The sequence below is a fragment of the Rhinoraja longicauda genome, chromosome 7, assembly GCF_053455715.1.
Source record: "Rhinoraja longicauda isolate Sanriku21f chromosome 7, sRhiLon1.1, whole genome shotgun sequence".
Classification (NCBI taxonomy): Eukaryota; Metazoa; Chordata; class Chondrichthyes; order Rajiformes; family Arhynchobatidae; genus Rhinoraja; species Rhinoraja longicauda.
The window spans coordinates 4,232,646-4,248,878 of NC_135959.1; the positions used below are offsets into that span (position 1 = coordinate 4,232,646).

Consider the following 16,233-nt stretch of genomic DNA (forward strand, 5'->3'; position numbering starts at 1 on the left):
CAGAGAATTGGCCTTCTGAGGCAGAGAATTCCACAGATTCACAACTCTCTGACTGAAAAGGTTTTTCCTCATCTCAGTTCTAAATGGCCTACCCCTTATTCTTAAACTGTGGCCCCTGGTTCTCTGCCTAGGAAGGCAGTGGATGCCAATTCTCTGAATGCATTCAAGAGAGAGCTAGATAGAGCTCTTAAGGATAGCGGAGTCAGTGGGTATGGGGAGAAGGCAGGAACGGGGTACTGATTGAGAATGATCAGCCATGATCAGATTGAATGGCGGTGCTGGCTCGAAGGGCCGAATGGCCTCCTCCTGCTCCTATTGTCTATTGTCTATTGTATGAATAAAGTACCACCATATAATTGGATGGGCCACCTTGGTCGGCATGGATGAGTTGGGCCAAAGGGCCCGTTTCCATGCTTAATGTCTATAACTACAGGTTGAACTGCAATAGAAAGTGAATAGGAGCGGCACGGTGGCGCAGCGGTAGAGTTGCTGCCTTACAGCAAATGCAGCGCCGGGGACCCGGGTTCGATCCCGACTACGGGCGCTGCCTGTACGGAGTTTGTACGTTCTCCCCGTGACCCACGTGGGTTTTTCCGAGATCTTCGGTTTCCTCCCACACTCCAAAGGCGTGCAGGTTTGTCGGTCAATTGGCTTGGTGTAAATGTAAAAAATGTCCCTGGTGGGTGTAGGATAGTGTTAGCGTGCGGGGATCGCTGGCCGGCACGGACCCCGTGGGCCGAAGGGCCTGTTTCCGTGCTGCATCTACTAAATCGGAAATCCTTACCTCCTGTGCAAATGATATCTGGCTCAAACCAACAATATGAGTCAGCGTTCGGAGGCAATCCCCCGGGGAAGTGAATGCCAGTGTCTCGGTAGTGCAGAGTTTCGGTCGCCATGTTGATGGTGTGGGTAGGCAAGAGGCGGTGACTTCGCCCGTCCGTGTCCAGGATGACGTAGTCTGTTATTCCTTCTCCCCGTTCTCCGGTCTCCAGCTTCTGGCTGAAACCAGTGAAGTTCAGGAACTTGGTGTGGTTGGCCAGGGTCCTCCCTGAGATGTCGGCCCCATCCATTAGCACGTTCTCCATGGCCTTGGCGATAAAGTAGACGCCGTTATAAATGGTTCCAAACAGAGGAGACACCTGCAGGATGAGATGGGTTCATGTTTCAGCACAAGAACAAGCCCAGCTTTTGGTCACACAGTGGTGACTGGAACTAGGATAATTGAGTAGACAATAGACAATAGACAATAGACAATAGGTGCAGGAGTAGGCCATTCATCCCTTCGAGTCAGCACCGCCATTCAATGCGATCATGGCTGATCACTCTCAATCAGTACCCCGTTCCTGCCTTCTCCCCATACCCCCTCACTCCGCTATCCTTAAGAGCTCTATCCAGCTCTCTCTTGAAAGCATCCAACGAACTGGCCTCCACTGCCTTCTGAGGCAGAGAATTCCACACCTTCACCACTCTCTGACTGAAAAAGTTCTTCCTCATCTCCGTTCTAAATGGCCTACCCCTTATTCTTAAACTGTGGCCCCTTGTTCTGGACTCCCCCAACATTGGGAACATGTTATCTGCCTCTAATGTGTCCAATCCCCTAATTATCTTATATGTTTCAATAAGATCCCCCCTCATCCTTCTAAAAGTATAAGAAGATAACTGCAGATGCTGGTACAAATCGAAGGTATTTATTCACAAAATGCTGGAGTAACTCAGCAGGTCAGACAGCATCTCGGGAGAGAAGGAATGGGCAACGTTTCGGGTCGAGACCCTTCTTCACACTGATGTCAGGGGGGCGGGACAAAGGAAGGATATAGGTGGAGACAGGAAGATAGAGGGAGATCTGGGAAGGAGGAGGGGACGGGAGGGACAGAGGAACTATCTAAAGTTGGAGAAGTCGATGTTCATACCACTGGATAATTGATTGGATGTTGACCACTGGATAATTGAGGCAGTGCAGCGTAGGTTCACGAGATTGATCCCCGGGATGGCGGGACCGTCATATGAGGAAAGTTTGAAAAGACTAGGCTTGTATTCACTGGAGTTTAGAAGGATGAGAGGGGATCTTATAGAAACGTATAAAATTCTAAAAGGACTGGACAAGCTAGATCCAGGAAAAATGTTCCCAAATGTTGGGGGAGTCCAGAACCAGGGGCCACACAGTCTTAGAATAACGGGGAGGCCATTTAAAACTGAGGTGAGAAGGAACTTTTTCACCCAGAGAGTTGTGAATTTGTGGAATTCTCTGCCACATAGGGCAGTGGAGGCCAAATCACTGGATGGATTTAAGAGAGAGTTAGATACAGCTCTAGGGGCTAGTGGAATCAAGGGGTATGGGGAGGATAGTAGGATAGGTGAGAAGGAACTTTTTCACCCAGAGAGTTGTGAATTTGTGGACGCCCTCAATAGCAAGAATATCCTTCCTCAAATTTGGAGACCAAAACTGCACACAGTACTCCAGGTGCGGTCTCACTAGGGCCCTGTACAACTGCAGAAGGACCTCTTTGCTCCTATACTCAACTCCTCTTGTTATGAAGGCCAACATTCCATTGGCTTTCTTCACTGCCTGCTGTACCTGCAAGTGGGACTAGAGTGTAGCTGGGACACATTGGCCGGTGTGGGCAGGTTGGGCTGAAGGGCCTGTTTCCAACTGTGACTCTATGACTTCTCAATAATAATAGAACATAGAAAATGGAAGAGTACTGCACAAGAACAGGCCCTTCGGCCCACAAAGTTTGAGTCGAACATGATGCCAAGACCATCACTCATCACTGTACTCCAAAGACGTACAGGTATGTAGGTCAATTGGCTTGAGTTTGTATAATTGGTATAAATATAAATTGTCCCCGGTATGTGTACGATAGTGTTAATGTTCAGGGATCACTGGTCAGTGTGGGCTCGGTGGGCCGAAGGGCCTTTTTCTGCACTGTATCTCTAAATATATGGTTTCCGGTTGCCAAACATTTCAATTCCCCTTCCCATTCCCACACTGACCTTTCTGTCCTGGGCCTCCTCCACTGTCAGAATGAGGCCACACGCAAATTGCAGGAACAGCACCTCATATTTCGCTTGGGCAGCTTACACCCCAGCGGTATGAACGTTGATTTCTCTCATGTCAAGTAACTCCTGCATTCCCTCCCCTCCCATTTCACTCCACCCCTTCCCCCTCCCCGCCCTAATCATCCTACCATTTCCATTGTTCGCGCCCTCGTATCCCTCTCGGCATCAAACCTTCCCAGGCCAACAATGGGCCATTGTGGGCTCCACCCTTTCTGAGGTCGTCTGTTGCCGGCCCTGCTTTGCTCTGGCCTTTTCTCGCCCTGGGGTTTATTTCACACCCTCTCCCCCCACCTCGACCTTCAGTCTGAAGAAGGGTTCCGACCCGAAATGTCAACTACCCTTTTTCTCCTGAGATGCTGCCTGGCCCACCGAGTTACTCCATTATTGTCTGCCTATCATCACTTATATACCTGCACAAAGGTCTTTGAAATGCCACTAATGTATCAGCCTCCACCACCACCCCTGGCTGTGTGTTCCATCTTCGGCGGTCACTCGATGCGAACGTGACTGTCCTCTGTAAGGACGGCCGTGCATGACTTTGGTTAACGTGGGGAGACCAGTGCACAGACAGCCACCGCACGCGGTCCTCGACAGATCTGGGTCAGGATCCAGTGGTGTGGAGTCCAAGACGACCGGGGACCCTTTTCTGCTGAGGCCTTCATCCATCCGCCTTCCCAGCCGTTGTGACGCTCCACTAAAGTCAGCTGTCATCCTCCGCCTGTTCCACCGTTGAGGTCTTGGTTTGGATCGCTCTTTGTCAGGGACCTCCCCCTCGACCTTACTTACCCCCATGGGTGACCCTACCAGGAGCGTGGCTCCAGACGGCATCGCTCTCAGGATCTCAGGACCACACAAGCTTCTCCACCACGACAAGGTGACAATCCACAGAGGAGAGTGCGTTCCAGGCAACCACCACGTTAGGTGTAAAAGACCTGCCCCACACATCTCCTTTAAACATCTTAGTTAAACATCTTCTTTCCATCCTTTCAATAGACAATAGACAATAGACAATAGGTGCAGGAGGAGGCCATTCGGCCCTTCGAGCCAGCACTGCCATTCAATGTGATCATGGCTGATCATTCTCAATCAGTACCCCGTTCCTGCCTTCTCCCCATACCCCCTGACTCCGCTATCCTGAAGAGCTCTATCCAGCTCTCTCTTGAATGCATTCAGAGAATTGGCCTCCACTGCCTTCTGAGGCAGAGAATGCCCCAGATTCACAACTCTCTGACTGAAAGGTTTTTCCTCATCTCCGTTCTAAATGGCCTACCCCTTATTCTTAAACTGTGGCCCCTGGTTCTGGACTCCCCCAACATTGGGAACATGTTTCCTGCCTCTAACGTGTCCAATCCCTTAATAATCTTATACTTTTCGATAAGATCTCCTCTCATCCTTCTAAATTTCCATCCTTCCTACAGCAGGCCGAACAAAACTGCACACAATACTCCACGTGTGGTCTCACCAACAACTTGTACAACTGCATCAGGACATCGCAACAGAATACAATTTAACATTCACTGATTTAATTTAGTTTATAGATACCATGCAGAAACAGGCCCTTCGGCCCACCGAGTCCGCGCCGACCAGCGATCACCCCGTACACTAGCACTATCCTACACACGAGGGACAATTTACCATTTTTACTGAAGCCACATTAACTTACAAACCTGTATGGCTATGGAAGGTGGGAGGAAACCAGAGCACCCGTGGAAAACCCACACGGTATCTGGGAGAACGTACAAACTCCGTACAGACAGCACCCGTAGTCAGGATCGAACCTGGGTTTCTGATGCTTTGAGATAGACAATAGACAATAGGTGCAGGAATAGGCAATTTGGCCCTTTGAGCCAGCACCACCATTCAATGTGATCATTCTCAATCAGTACCCTGTTCCTGCCTTCTCCCCATACCCCCTGACTCCGCTATCCTTAAGAGCTCTATCTAATTCTCTCTTGAAAGCATTCAGAGAATTGGGCTCCACTGCCTTCTGAGGCAGTGAATTCCACAGATTTACAACTCTCTGACTGACTCAACTCTTTTCCCCTTCACCTTGAAACCATGTCCTCTGGTCCTCGATTCCCCTACTCTGGGCAAAAGACTCTGTGCATCTACCCGATCTATTCCCCTCATGATTTTGTACACCTCTATAAGATCACCCCTCATCCTCCTACGCTCCATGGAATAGAAACCCAGCCTGCTCGACCTCTTCCTGTAGCTCACACACCTCTAGTCCTGGCAACATCCTCGTAAATCTCCTCTGAACCCTTTCAAGCTTGACAATATCTCAGATATGGAGTAAATCTACCATTGCGCCACCATGCCTCCTCCCTCTCCAATATTCCCAGAGGTAATTTCCCGTAGGGTTCGGCCCATGTAGTCCAGAGCTCTGGGGGCGAGCGGAATCAAGGGATACGGGGAGAAGGCAGGCAGGCACAGGTTACTGATTGTGGATGATCAGCCGCGATCACAATGAATGGCGGTGTTGGCTCGAAGGGCCAAACGGCCTCCTCCTGCACCTATGTTTCTATGTTTCCATGTACCTGTTCCGCACGCTGCGATGTGGCTATCTCCCCGCTCTCCTGTGCCTTTGCGAACGCCTCGTAGAAGGACGTCTCTTCTGAGGCCATTGTTATGGTCAGGACAGCGTCGTAGGCGGCTGATAGCTTGGAGTCATTCCCCAGGGCGGCGTAGGTCACGTTCCTGTGGGGCAGGCTGTAGAGCAGAGTGTCATAGGGTATGAAGGCGTATCGGCCGTCCGTCAACCCCATGTCGTGGGCTCGCCGCAGGAAGGTTGACTGGTCCTGGCCACCGATCAGGGCGGAGTGCATGCACATCACGATCACTGCAAGACAAACGACCGCATTAGCCCCGCCCCCGCATGGGCCAATAGTCTCCCCTATCAAACGTCCTGCGAGATCCACAGTCCATCGCCAGTCTCGACAGTCTGTCTAGCTGCTGAATGCAGAGTTAGTTAGTTAGTTCTGCCAATCGTCACGTGTATCGTGGTTGGGTTGGACACGGGTTGGACACGTTAGAGGCAGGAAACATGTTCCCAATGTTATAGACAATAGACAATAGGTGCAGGAGGAGGCCATTTGGCCCTTCGAGCCAGCACCGCCATTCAATGTGATCATGGCTGATCATTCTCAATCAGTACCCCGTTCCTGCCTTCTCCCCATACCCCCTGACGCCGCTATCCTTAAGAGCTCTATCCAGCTCTCTCTTGAATGCATTCAGAGAATTGGCCTCCACTGCCTTCTGAGGCAGAGAATTCCACAGATTCACAACTCTCTGACTGAAAAGGTTTTTCCTCATCTCAGTTCTAAATGGCCTACCCCTTATTCTTAAACTGTGGCCCCTTGTTCTGGACTCCCCCAACATTGGGAACATGTTTCCTGCCTCTAACGTGTCCAACCCCTTAATAATCTTATACGTTTCGATAAGATCTCCTCTCATCCTTCTAAATTCCAATGTATACAAGCCTAGTCGCTCCAGTCTTTCAACATATGATAGTCCCGCCATTCCGGGAATTAACCTAGTAAACCTACGCTGCACGCCCTCAATAGCAAGAATATCCTTCCTCAAATTTGGAGACCAAAACTGCACACAGTACTCCAGGTGCGGTCTCACTAGGGCCCTGTACAACTGCAGAATGATCTCTTTGCTCCAGAACCAGGAGTCCAGAACCAGGGGCCACAGTTTAAGAATAAGGAAAAACTTTTTCAATCAGAGAGTTGTGAATCTGTGGAATTCACTGCCTCAGAAGGCAGTGGAGGCCAATTCTCTGAATGCATTCAAGAGAGAGCTAGATAGAGCTCTTAAGGATAGCGGAGTCAGGGGGTATGGGGAGAAGGCAGGAACGGGGTACTGATTGAGAATGATCAGCCATGATCACATTGAATGGCGGTGCTGGCTCGAAGGGCCGAATGGCCTCCTCCTGCACCTATTGTCTATTGTCTATTGACTAGAATATAAACCCGGGGTTGTAATGCTGAGACTTTTTAAGGTACGGGTCAGACCACATTTGGGGTATCGTGAGCGGTTTTGGGCCCCACATCTGAGGAGAGATGGGCTGGCGTTGGAGAGGGTCCAGAGGAGGTTTGCAAAAATGCAGAATACAGTTCACAGCAGCATGGCGCATCAGTTCCAGAGACAAAGTCCAATGTCCGCAATGGGGTAGAGGTGAATCGGACAGTGCCCTAGCTTATGGAAGGACCGTTCAGAAGCCTGATAACGGAGGGGAAGAAGCTGTCCCTGAGTCTGGTGGTGCGCGCTTTCGAGCTTCTGTACCTTCTGCCGGACGGGAGCGGGGAGAGGAAGGAACGTCAGGGGTGGGATACGTCTTTGCATCTATTCACCTACTGCACCTAATGGGTGCATCTGTTCCCATTTGCTCACCATCTCAGACACCAAGTCCACCTTCCTCAGAGTGAACCCATGGAAAGCAACTGGCCCGGGTGGAGTCTCCAGCCATTTCTTTGGAACGCTGCGTGGAACAATATGGAATAGCCCCATTGACTTACCGAATAGTGAAAGGCCTGGATAGTGTGGGTGTGGAGAGGATGTTTCTACTTGTGGGAGAGTCTAGGACCAGAGGCCACAGCCTCAGAATTAAAGGACGCTCCTTTAGGAAGGAGATGAGGAGAAATTCCTTTAGTCAGAGGGTGGTGAATCTGTGGGAATTCTTTGCCACAGAAGGCTGTGGAAGCCAAGTCAGTGGATATATTTAAGGCAGAGATTGATAGATTCTTGATTAGTACGGGGGTCAGGGGTTATGGGGAGAAGGCAGGAGAATGGGGTTAGGAGAGAGAGATAGATCAATAGACAATAGACAATAGACAATAGGTGCAGGCGGAGGCCATTCGGCCCTTCGAGCCAGCACCGCCATTCAATGTGATCATGGCTGATCATTCTCAATCAATACCCCGTTCCTGCTTTCTCCCCATACCCCCTGACTCCGCTGTCCTTAAGAGCTCTATCTAGCTCTCTCTTGAATGCATTCAGAGAATTGGCCCCCACTGCCTTCTGAGGCAGAGAATTCCACAGATTCTCCACAGAATCAACGATGATTGAATGGCGGTGCAGACTTGATGGGCTGAATGGCCTAATTCTGCTCCTATGAGTATATGACCTTATGAGCTGAGAGGCGTATCAGTGGATATCTTTAACAACCCCTTACTCCAATTTGTGGCTCCCACCTGCTTTAAGAAGACCACTATCATCTTGGTTGCAAAGGAAAGTAAAATAGATCAGGGCCGTCTTAACGCATGGGCCTGATGGACACTTGCCCGGGGCCCCACGAGCATAGAGGCCCCATGCTGATCTGTGTATGTTAAGTGACTTGCAATAAATAAATACTACTTTAAAAATGTAGGTTCAATAAGTGCTTTTTTCGCAACATTTTCCATCCCTAAGTGCTTCTCACAGCGATCTGTAAGTGTTTTTCGCAACAATGTCGCACCCTACGTCCATCGCTAAGTGCTTTTCGATAAGTGCTTTTCGCCGGCACGACAAGGGGGGGCTGGTAGGGAAAGGGGGGTGGGGGAGAGTAACGGTAGGGGCCCCAGTACACTGCTTTGCCCGGGGGCCCATAATGCTGTAAAAACGGCCCTGAAATAGATATAATATCAATGGATATTTTTAAGGCAGAGATCGATAGATTCTTGATTGGTACGGATGGTAGAGGTTATGGGGAGAAGGCAGGAGAATGGGATTAGTTGGGAGAGATAGATCAGCCATGATTGAATGGCAGAGTAGACTTGATGGGCCGAATGGGCCTAATTCTGCTCCTATCATTTATGAACTTATGAACTTATAGCACGCCATATTGACTACCATCCAACGGGTCAGTTTCAAAGAAAACTTGAAAACACACCTCAAGGATCGGTCAAGGCAATCAGGGTTTTATTTAAGCGCGTCAAACACAACAACAGTTGGGCACAGTCAAACTGGATTAGTACACCGAACAAAGCTTCATGTAATCTTTATGCAGTTCATTTCTCTTTGTTGTTTTCTTTACACTATTAACCGTAACGGATTTATCACAGGCACGTCAGCAACATCTGAATGCTCTCACAACTGCGGCACGGTGGCGCGGCGGTAGAGTTGCTGCCTCACAGCGCAGAGACCCGGGTTCAATCCTGACTGCGGGTGCTGTCTGTGTGGAGTTTGACAATAGACAATAGGTGCAGGAGGAGGCCATTCGGCCCTTCGACCCAGCACCGCCATTCAATGTGATCATGGCTGATCATTCTCAATCAGTACCCCGTTCCTGCCTTCTCCCCATACCCCCTGACTCCGCTATCCTTAAGAGCTCTATCTAGCTCTCTCTTGAATGCATTCCGAGAATTGGCCTCCACTGCCTTCTGAGGCAGAGAATTCCACAGATTTACAACTCTCTGACTGAAAAAGTTTTTCCACATCTCCGTTCTGAATGGCCTACCCCTTATTCTTAAACTGTGTCCCCTGGTTCTGGACTCCCCCAACATTGGGAACATGTTTCCTGCCTCTAACGTGTCCAACCCCTTAATAATCTTATATGTTTCGATAAGATCCACTCTCATCCTTCTAAATTCCAGTGTATACAAGCCTAGTCGTGCCTTCTCCCGGTGACCTGCGTGGGTTTTCTCCGGGTGCTCCGGTCTCCTCCCACTCTCCAGAGGCGTCCAGATTTGTAGGTTAATTGGCTTTGGGTAAAATTGTAAATTGTCCCTCGTGTGATGTAGGACAGTGTCAGTGTGCGGGGTGATCGCTGGTCGGCCCGGACTCGGTGGGCCGAAGGGCCCATTTCTGCGCTGTGCCTCTAGGGGTAGGCCATTAAGGACTGAGGTGAGGAAAAACCTTTACACCCAGGGAGTTGTGAATCTGTGGAATTCCCTGCCACAGAAGGCAGTGGAGGCCAATTCACTGGATGTTTTCAAGAGAGAGTTAGATAGAGCTCTTTTGGCTAACGGAATCAAGGGATATGGGGAGAAAGCAGGAATGGGGTACTGATTTTGGATGATCAGCCATGATCATATTGAATGGCGGTGCTGGCTCGGAAGGGCCAAATGGCCTCCTCCTGCACCAATTTTCCACGTTTCTATGACTATTCTACGACTACAATTTTATTCTTTTACGCTCTGACCTCCACCATCATGAAGGTATTTATTCACAAAATGCTGGAGTAACTCAGCCAGCATCTCAGGAGAGAAGGAATGGGTGACGTTTCGGGTCGAGACCCTTCTTCAGACTGAACTAACGCTCCACCATCATGAAGTGCTTCGAGTATCTGGTGATGGTGCATGCACATTAAGTCCAACCAATTCAACACGCTGGCGCAGCGGTAGATTTGCTGCTTCACTGCGCCAGAGACCCGAGTTCGATCCTGTGACCGTGTGGGTTTTCTCCGGGTGATCCGGTTTTCTCCCTCCATGTTTGTCAGCTAATTTCCTTGGGAAAATTGTAAATCGTCCCTAGCGTGTGTAGGATAGTGTTAATATATGGGGTTGACTGCTGGTCAGAGTGGAATCAGTGGGCTGAAGGGCTTGTTTCCACGCTGTATCTCCAAAGTCTAAACATTTTTAAGTCTCGTGTCACGGTGCTGTACAGCACAGGAACAGGCTCGTCAGCCCATCTTGCCTCACAGCACAAGAGATCCCAGTTCGATCCGGCCCAAAGATACTAGAGGAACAAGATAGACCACTCGACCCTAAAAACCGTGGGACGTCACGGCGGCCATTTTAGTAGGCAGAAACTTGCAGAAGCATTTAAAAAGAAAAATAACAAAATCTGTGAATTGATAGATGAGATATATTCTGCATTTTAAAGGGATCATCACACATACTGTTTCCCCCAAAACACTGATTACACTGCGAGAGGCAGAGCGAACGGTGGGTTTTGCCTACTAAAATGGCTCCTTTGCGTACTACACTTCAGTATAGGCGATTTCAACGGAGTGGTCCATCTTGCTCCTCGAGTATCTTTGATCCTGCCCTCGGGCGCTGTCTGGGTGGAGTTTGCACGTTTTCCCCTTGACCAGTCAGAAGAAGGGTCCCCACCCGAAACGTCACCCATCCTTTTTCTCCAGAGATGCTGCCTGACCCGCTGAGTTACTCCAGCACTTTGTGTTCTACTGCGACTGCACCTTAGTTTATTTGAGGAGCAGCAGTCGGATAACAGTGGGGAAGCAGCTGTTGTTCAGTCTTAGTTTAGCCTTTTAGCTTAGAGATACAGCGCGGAAACAGGCCCTTCGGCCCACCAGGTCCACGCCGACCAGCGATCCCCGCACACGATCCTACACCACTTGGGACAATTTTTACATTTATACCAAGCCAATTAACCCCATAAACCTGTACGTCTTTGGAGTGTGGGAGGAAACCGAAGATCTCGGAGAAAACCCACGCTGGTCACGGGGGGAAACGTACAAACTCCGTACAGACGGCGCCCGTAGTCAGGAGCGGGCTCGGGTCTCCGGCGCTACATTCGCTGTAAGGCAGCAACTCTACCACCGCGCCTCCCAGCACCAGCACCACCTTTTCCCAGGAAGCTTTGCTACGTTCCTAAACTAAGAGGGCGTAGGCATAAGGTGAGAGTAGAGAGATTTAAGAGGGACTTCAGGGGCAACGTTTTCACGCAGAGGGTAGTTGTATCTATAGAAGCAGATACAGTATAATTACAACTTACAGAAATAATTATATCTGCTTCTATAGGCCATTTAGTACTGAGGTGAGGAAAAACTTTTTCACCCGGAGGGTTGTGAATCTGTGGAATTCTCTGCCACAGAAGGCAGTGGAGGCCAATTCACTGGATGTTTTCAAGAGAGAGTTAGATTTAGCTCTTTGGTGCTAACGGAATCAAGGGATGTGGGGAGAAAGCAGGAACGGGGGACTGATTTTGGATGATCAGCCATGATCGCATTGAATGGCGGTGCTGCCTCGAAGGGCCGAACGGCCCACTCCTGCACCTATTTTCTATGTGACCCTCGGACTATCCTTGATCGGACTTTGCTGGCTTTACCTTGCACCAAACGTTATTTCCTTAAATCTACATAAATCTTCCCTTTATCCTTTCCGTACTATTGTTCTGTTATCTTGCTTCCTTTTCTTTATAAGCAGCTTTTACGGCTTGTTCTTTTAAAGATTGTTTATTTCTCTCCCCAGTTGCCAATTAACTTCGAACTGTGGCAGGCAGCCTGCACAGTGAGGATAATTTCTTCCTATTTAATCTATTAAAACTCTCCAGAAAACTGAACACCAGCTTACTACAAATCCTATCTGATTGAAGTTAAATAGGTAATGCAACACAGTCAATACATGTACCAATATGACTCCAATTAAGGCCATAAGCCACCAGTTTGGAGAAACAGTGATTGTTCTTCTTATTGCAAAGAAGGAACATAGGGCAGTCACGGTGGCGCAGCGGTAGAGTTGCTGCCTTACAGCGAATGCAGCGCCGGAGACCCAGGTTCGATCCTGACTAAGGGTTCTGTCTGTACGGAGTTTGTACGTTCTCCCAGTGACCTGCATGGGTTTTCTCCGAGATTTTCGGTTTCCTCCAACACTCCAAAGACGTACAGGTTTGTAGATTATTGGCTTGGTAAATGCTTTAAAAAAATTGTCCCTAGTGGGTGTAGGATAGTGTTAATGTGTGGGGATCGCTGGGCGGCGCGGACCTGGTGGGCCGAAGGGCCTGTTTCCGCGCTGTATCTCTAAACTAAACTAATAGAACATAGACTAGTACAGCACAGCAACAGGCCCTTCAGCCCCAAATTCCTGTGCTGAACAAGATGCTAGGTTAATCTCCTCTGCCTGATATGTGTGTGTGTGCGTGTGAGTTTAGTTTAGTTTAGTTCATTGTCACGTGTACTGAGGTACAGTGAAAAGCTTGCGTGCTAACCAGTCAGCAGAAAGACAGTACATGATTACAATCCATCCAGTGTACAGTGTACATGATAAGGGAACAACGTTTAGTGCACGGTAAAGACAGCAAGTATAATCAAGTATAATCCTCTGCGTGCATGCGTGTGTGCGTGCGTGCGTGCGTGCGTGCGTGTGTGTGTGTGGGTTTGTGTGTGTGTGTGTATCTGTGTGTGTGTGTGTGTGTGTGTGTGTGTGTGTGTGTGTGTGTGTGTGTGTGTGTGTGGGTGCGTGCGTGCGTGCATGCGTGTGTGTTTGTGCATGTGTGTGTGCATGTGTGCGTGCGTGCGTGTTTGTGTTTGTGTGTGTGTGCGTGCGTGTGTGTGTGTGCGTGCGTGTGTGTGTGTGTGCGTGTGTGTGTGTGCGTGTGTGCGTGCGTGCTTGTGCGTGCGTGTTTGTGCGTGTGTGCGTGCGTGTTTATGTGTGTGTGTGTGTGTGCGTGTGCGTGTACGTGTGCGTGTGCGTGTGTGTGCGTGCTCCTCCGTCTATGGCTGTGTTTAGACACAGATATACATTTCCATCACATTTCATACACGACCTAGCATGTGTGAGTGCAGGTCACATACTGTATGTTCATGCGTGTGTGTGGGTGTGTGTGGGTGTGTGTGCGTGTGTGTGGGTGTGTGTGGGTGTGTGTGCGTGTGTGTGGGTGTGTGTGGGTGTGTGTGGGTGTGTGTGGGTGTGTGTGCGTGTGTGTGGGTGTGTGTGGGTGTGTGTGGGTGTGTGTGGGTGTGTGTGCGTGTGTGTGGGTGTGTGTGGGTGTGTGCCTCCACGCGAGTGTAACAATAGAAATGATTAACAGTGCTGAGGTAGTTACTTTAGTTATACTATCTGTGTACACTTTATGGACTCTGATTTTAACAGCATGGTCATTGGGGGATAGAAATGATATCTATATTAAGTGCATGCACACGCATTCAGAGCCTATTAAGTTATAGAGTCACAGAGTCATACAGCACGGAAACAGGCCCTTCGGCCCAACTTGCCCATGCCCGTCTGAAATTTAAACTAACCATAGAAGCAAACACTTGTGCAGATCACTAGGTAATAGTCATAGTCATAGTCATAGTCATAGAGTCACACAGCATGGAAACGGACCATTCGGCCCAACTAGTCCATGCTTGACCAAAGTGCCCCATATATGCCAGTCCTATCTGCCCGCTTTTGGCCCAAATCCCTCTAAGCCTAAGAGAGGCAAGGTGGCACAGTGGTACAGTTGCTGCCTTACAGTGCCAGAGACCCAGGTTCGGTCCTGGGCCATAGGTGCAGTCGGTACAGAGTTTGTACGTTCTCCCCGTGACCTGCGTGGGTTTTCTCCGGATGCTCTGGTTTCCTCCCACACTCCAAAGATGTACAGGTTTGTAGGTTAATAGGTACAAGTGTGAGTAGGGTAATGTGCGGGGATCGCTGGTCGGCACGGACTCGGAGGGCCGAAGGGCCTGTTTCCGCACTGTATCTCTAAACTAAACTAAACTAAACTTTCTGGTCCATGTACCTTCCAAGTGCCCTTTCAATGCACACACTGCTTTAGTGCACATACATGCATTCAAAGTCTTTTATGTTGTCGAGTCGTACAATTATACACGTATAAAATTATAAAAGGACTGGACAGGTTAGATGCAGGAAAATGTTCCCAATATTGGGGGAGTCCAGAACCTGGGGCCACACAGTCTAAGAATAAAGGGGAGGCAATTTAAAATTGAGATGAGAAGGAACTTTTTCACACAAGGAGTTGTGAATTTGTGGAATTCTCTGCCACAGAGGGCAGTGGAGGCCAATTCACTGGATGAATTTAAAAGAGAGTTAGATAGAGCTCTCGGGGCTAGCGGAATCAAGGGATATGGGGAGAAGGCAGGCACGGGTTACTGATTGTGGATGATCAGCCAAGATCACAATGAATGGCGGTGCTGGCTTGAAGGGCCAAATGGCCTCCTCCTGCACCTATTTTTCTATGAGATTTCTTCTATGAGGTGAACATTTGGCCCAACTTGCCCGTGCCAACCAAGATGCCCCATCTAGACTAGTCTCACCTGCTTGCATTTGACCCATATCCCTCTAAACCTTTCTTATCCATGCACCTGTCCAAATGTCTTGTATCAGACAATAGACAATAGACAATAGGTGCAGGAGTAGGCCATTCTGCACTTCGAGCCAGCACCGCCATTCACCGTGATCATGGCTGATCATTCTCAATCAGTACCCCGTTCCTGCCTTCTCCCCGTACCCCCTGACTCCGCTATCCTTAAGAGCTCTATCTAACTCTCTCTTGAAAGCATCCAGGGAATTGGCCTCCACTGCCTTCTGAGGCAGAGAGTTGAAGCAAACTCACCTCTAAGGCCTGGAACGTTTTTAATCTTCGTCAAGGTTTTCGAGACGTCTTCGTCGGTGTGGCCCATGGAAGCGACAATCCCGACTGGAAGTCCATTGTACCTGAGGGCATCGGCCACCTTGTTGGCGGTGTCCACCCAGATATTCTCATTCGAAGATATTATGCCAACGTGGGCCCAGAGGAAATACTTCATCACACTGAACAAAACCTTGACGGGCGACAACAGGGTCCTCACAAAGGTCGGGTGGCTGGCCGTGTTGTCAAGCTGGAAGTTCACGCAGGCCCACGAAAATATCGCTTTGTCCCAATACTTTCCCATCAACGAGGCCGCCTCGCAGTAGCCCGGGTTCACGGGGCCCAAGAACACGGACACCTGTTTGCCGAGCCCCATGAAGTTTGTGAGAGCCTTCGAGGTCTGGCAGTCGTCCGGAAGCACCGCGTGTTCAACTTCGTACCCTCCTCGTCGCAGGATGTCCTCCCTCCTAATCCGATCCACGGCCAGCTTGGCAGCCAGGTCTGGGAGAGCTTTAGAAAAATATGGGTCGCAGTTCCAGGGCCCCACCACGCCGATCTTCAACCTCAGAGAGTGCGCCTGGTGCATCAGGGCCAGTAGTCCCAAGAGCGGCCACCACCAGGACGAGGCGAATGGCAACCGCACAAAGGGTTTCTGCCTCTGGGGGGCGCACCATCGAGGGTGGTTGCTAAGCTCCAACAGAAAGCCTCCCAACGTCCAACAGAGAATCAGCATCTTCTTGGAAACATTCAGAGCATCCAGATCTTGAGCAGGTGGGATTCATTCACGAGCTCTGGTGATAACTGGCCCCTGGAAAACACACGACCAACAGAATTTGCATGAAAAGAAAGTTTCACTCGCGTCACTAAGAGTCAAGGGTGTTTCACTGTCATAGAGTCACAGAGTCATGGAGTCACACGGAGCGGAAAACAAGC

General features: G+C 49.6%; 1 protein-coding gene across 1 annotated transcript in view; it reads right to left on the bottom strand.

Annotated features, from left to right (window-relative positions):
* The window catches only part of LOC144595446 (retinal guanylyl cyclase 2-like), a 59,278-nt gene extending 43,325 nt beyond the window's left edge, over positions 1-15,953 (bottom strand). The window contains exons 1-3 of the mRNA XM_078402951.1: positions 15,286-15,953; positions 5,601-5,902; positions 785-1,139 (exon numbers count right to left, since the gene is read on the bottom strand). Of these exons, the coding sequence (XP_078259077.1) occupies positions 785-1,139; positions 5,601-5,902; positions 15,286-15,886 (1,258 nt within the window). The 5' untranslated portion in view covers positions 15,887-15,953. The remainder of the gene's footprint in view (positions 1-784; positions 1,140-5,600; positions 5,903-15,285) is intronic.
* Between the last annotated feature and the right edge of the window lie 280 nt (positions 15,954-16,233).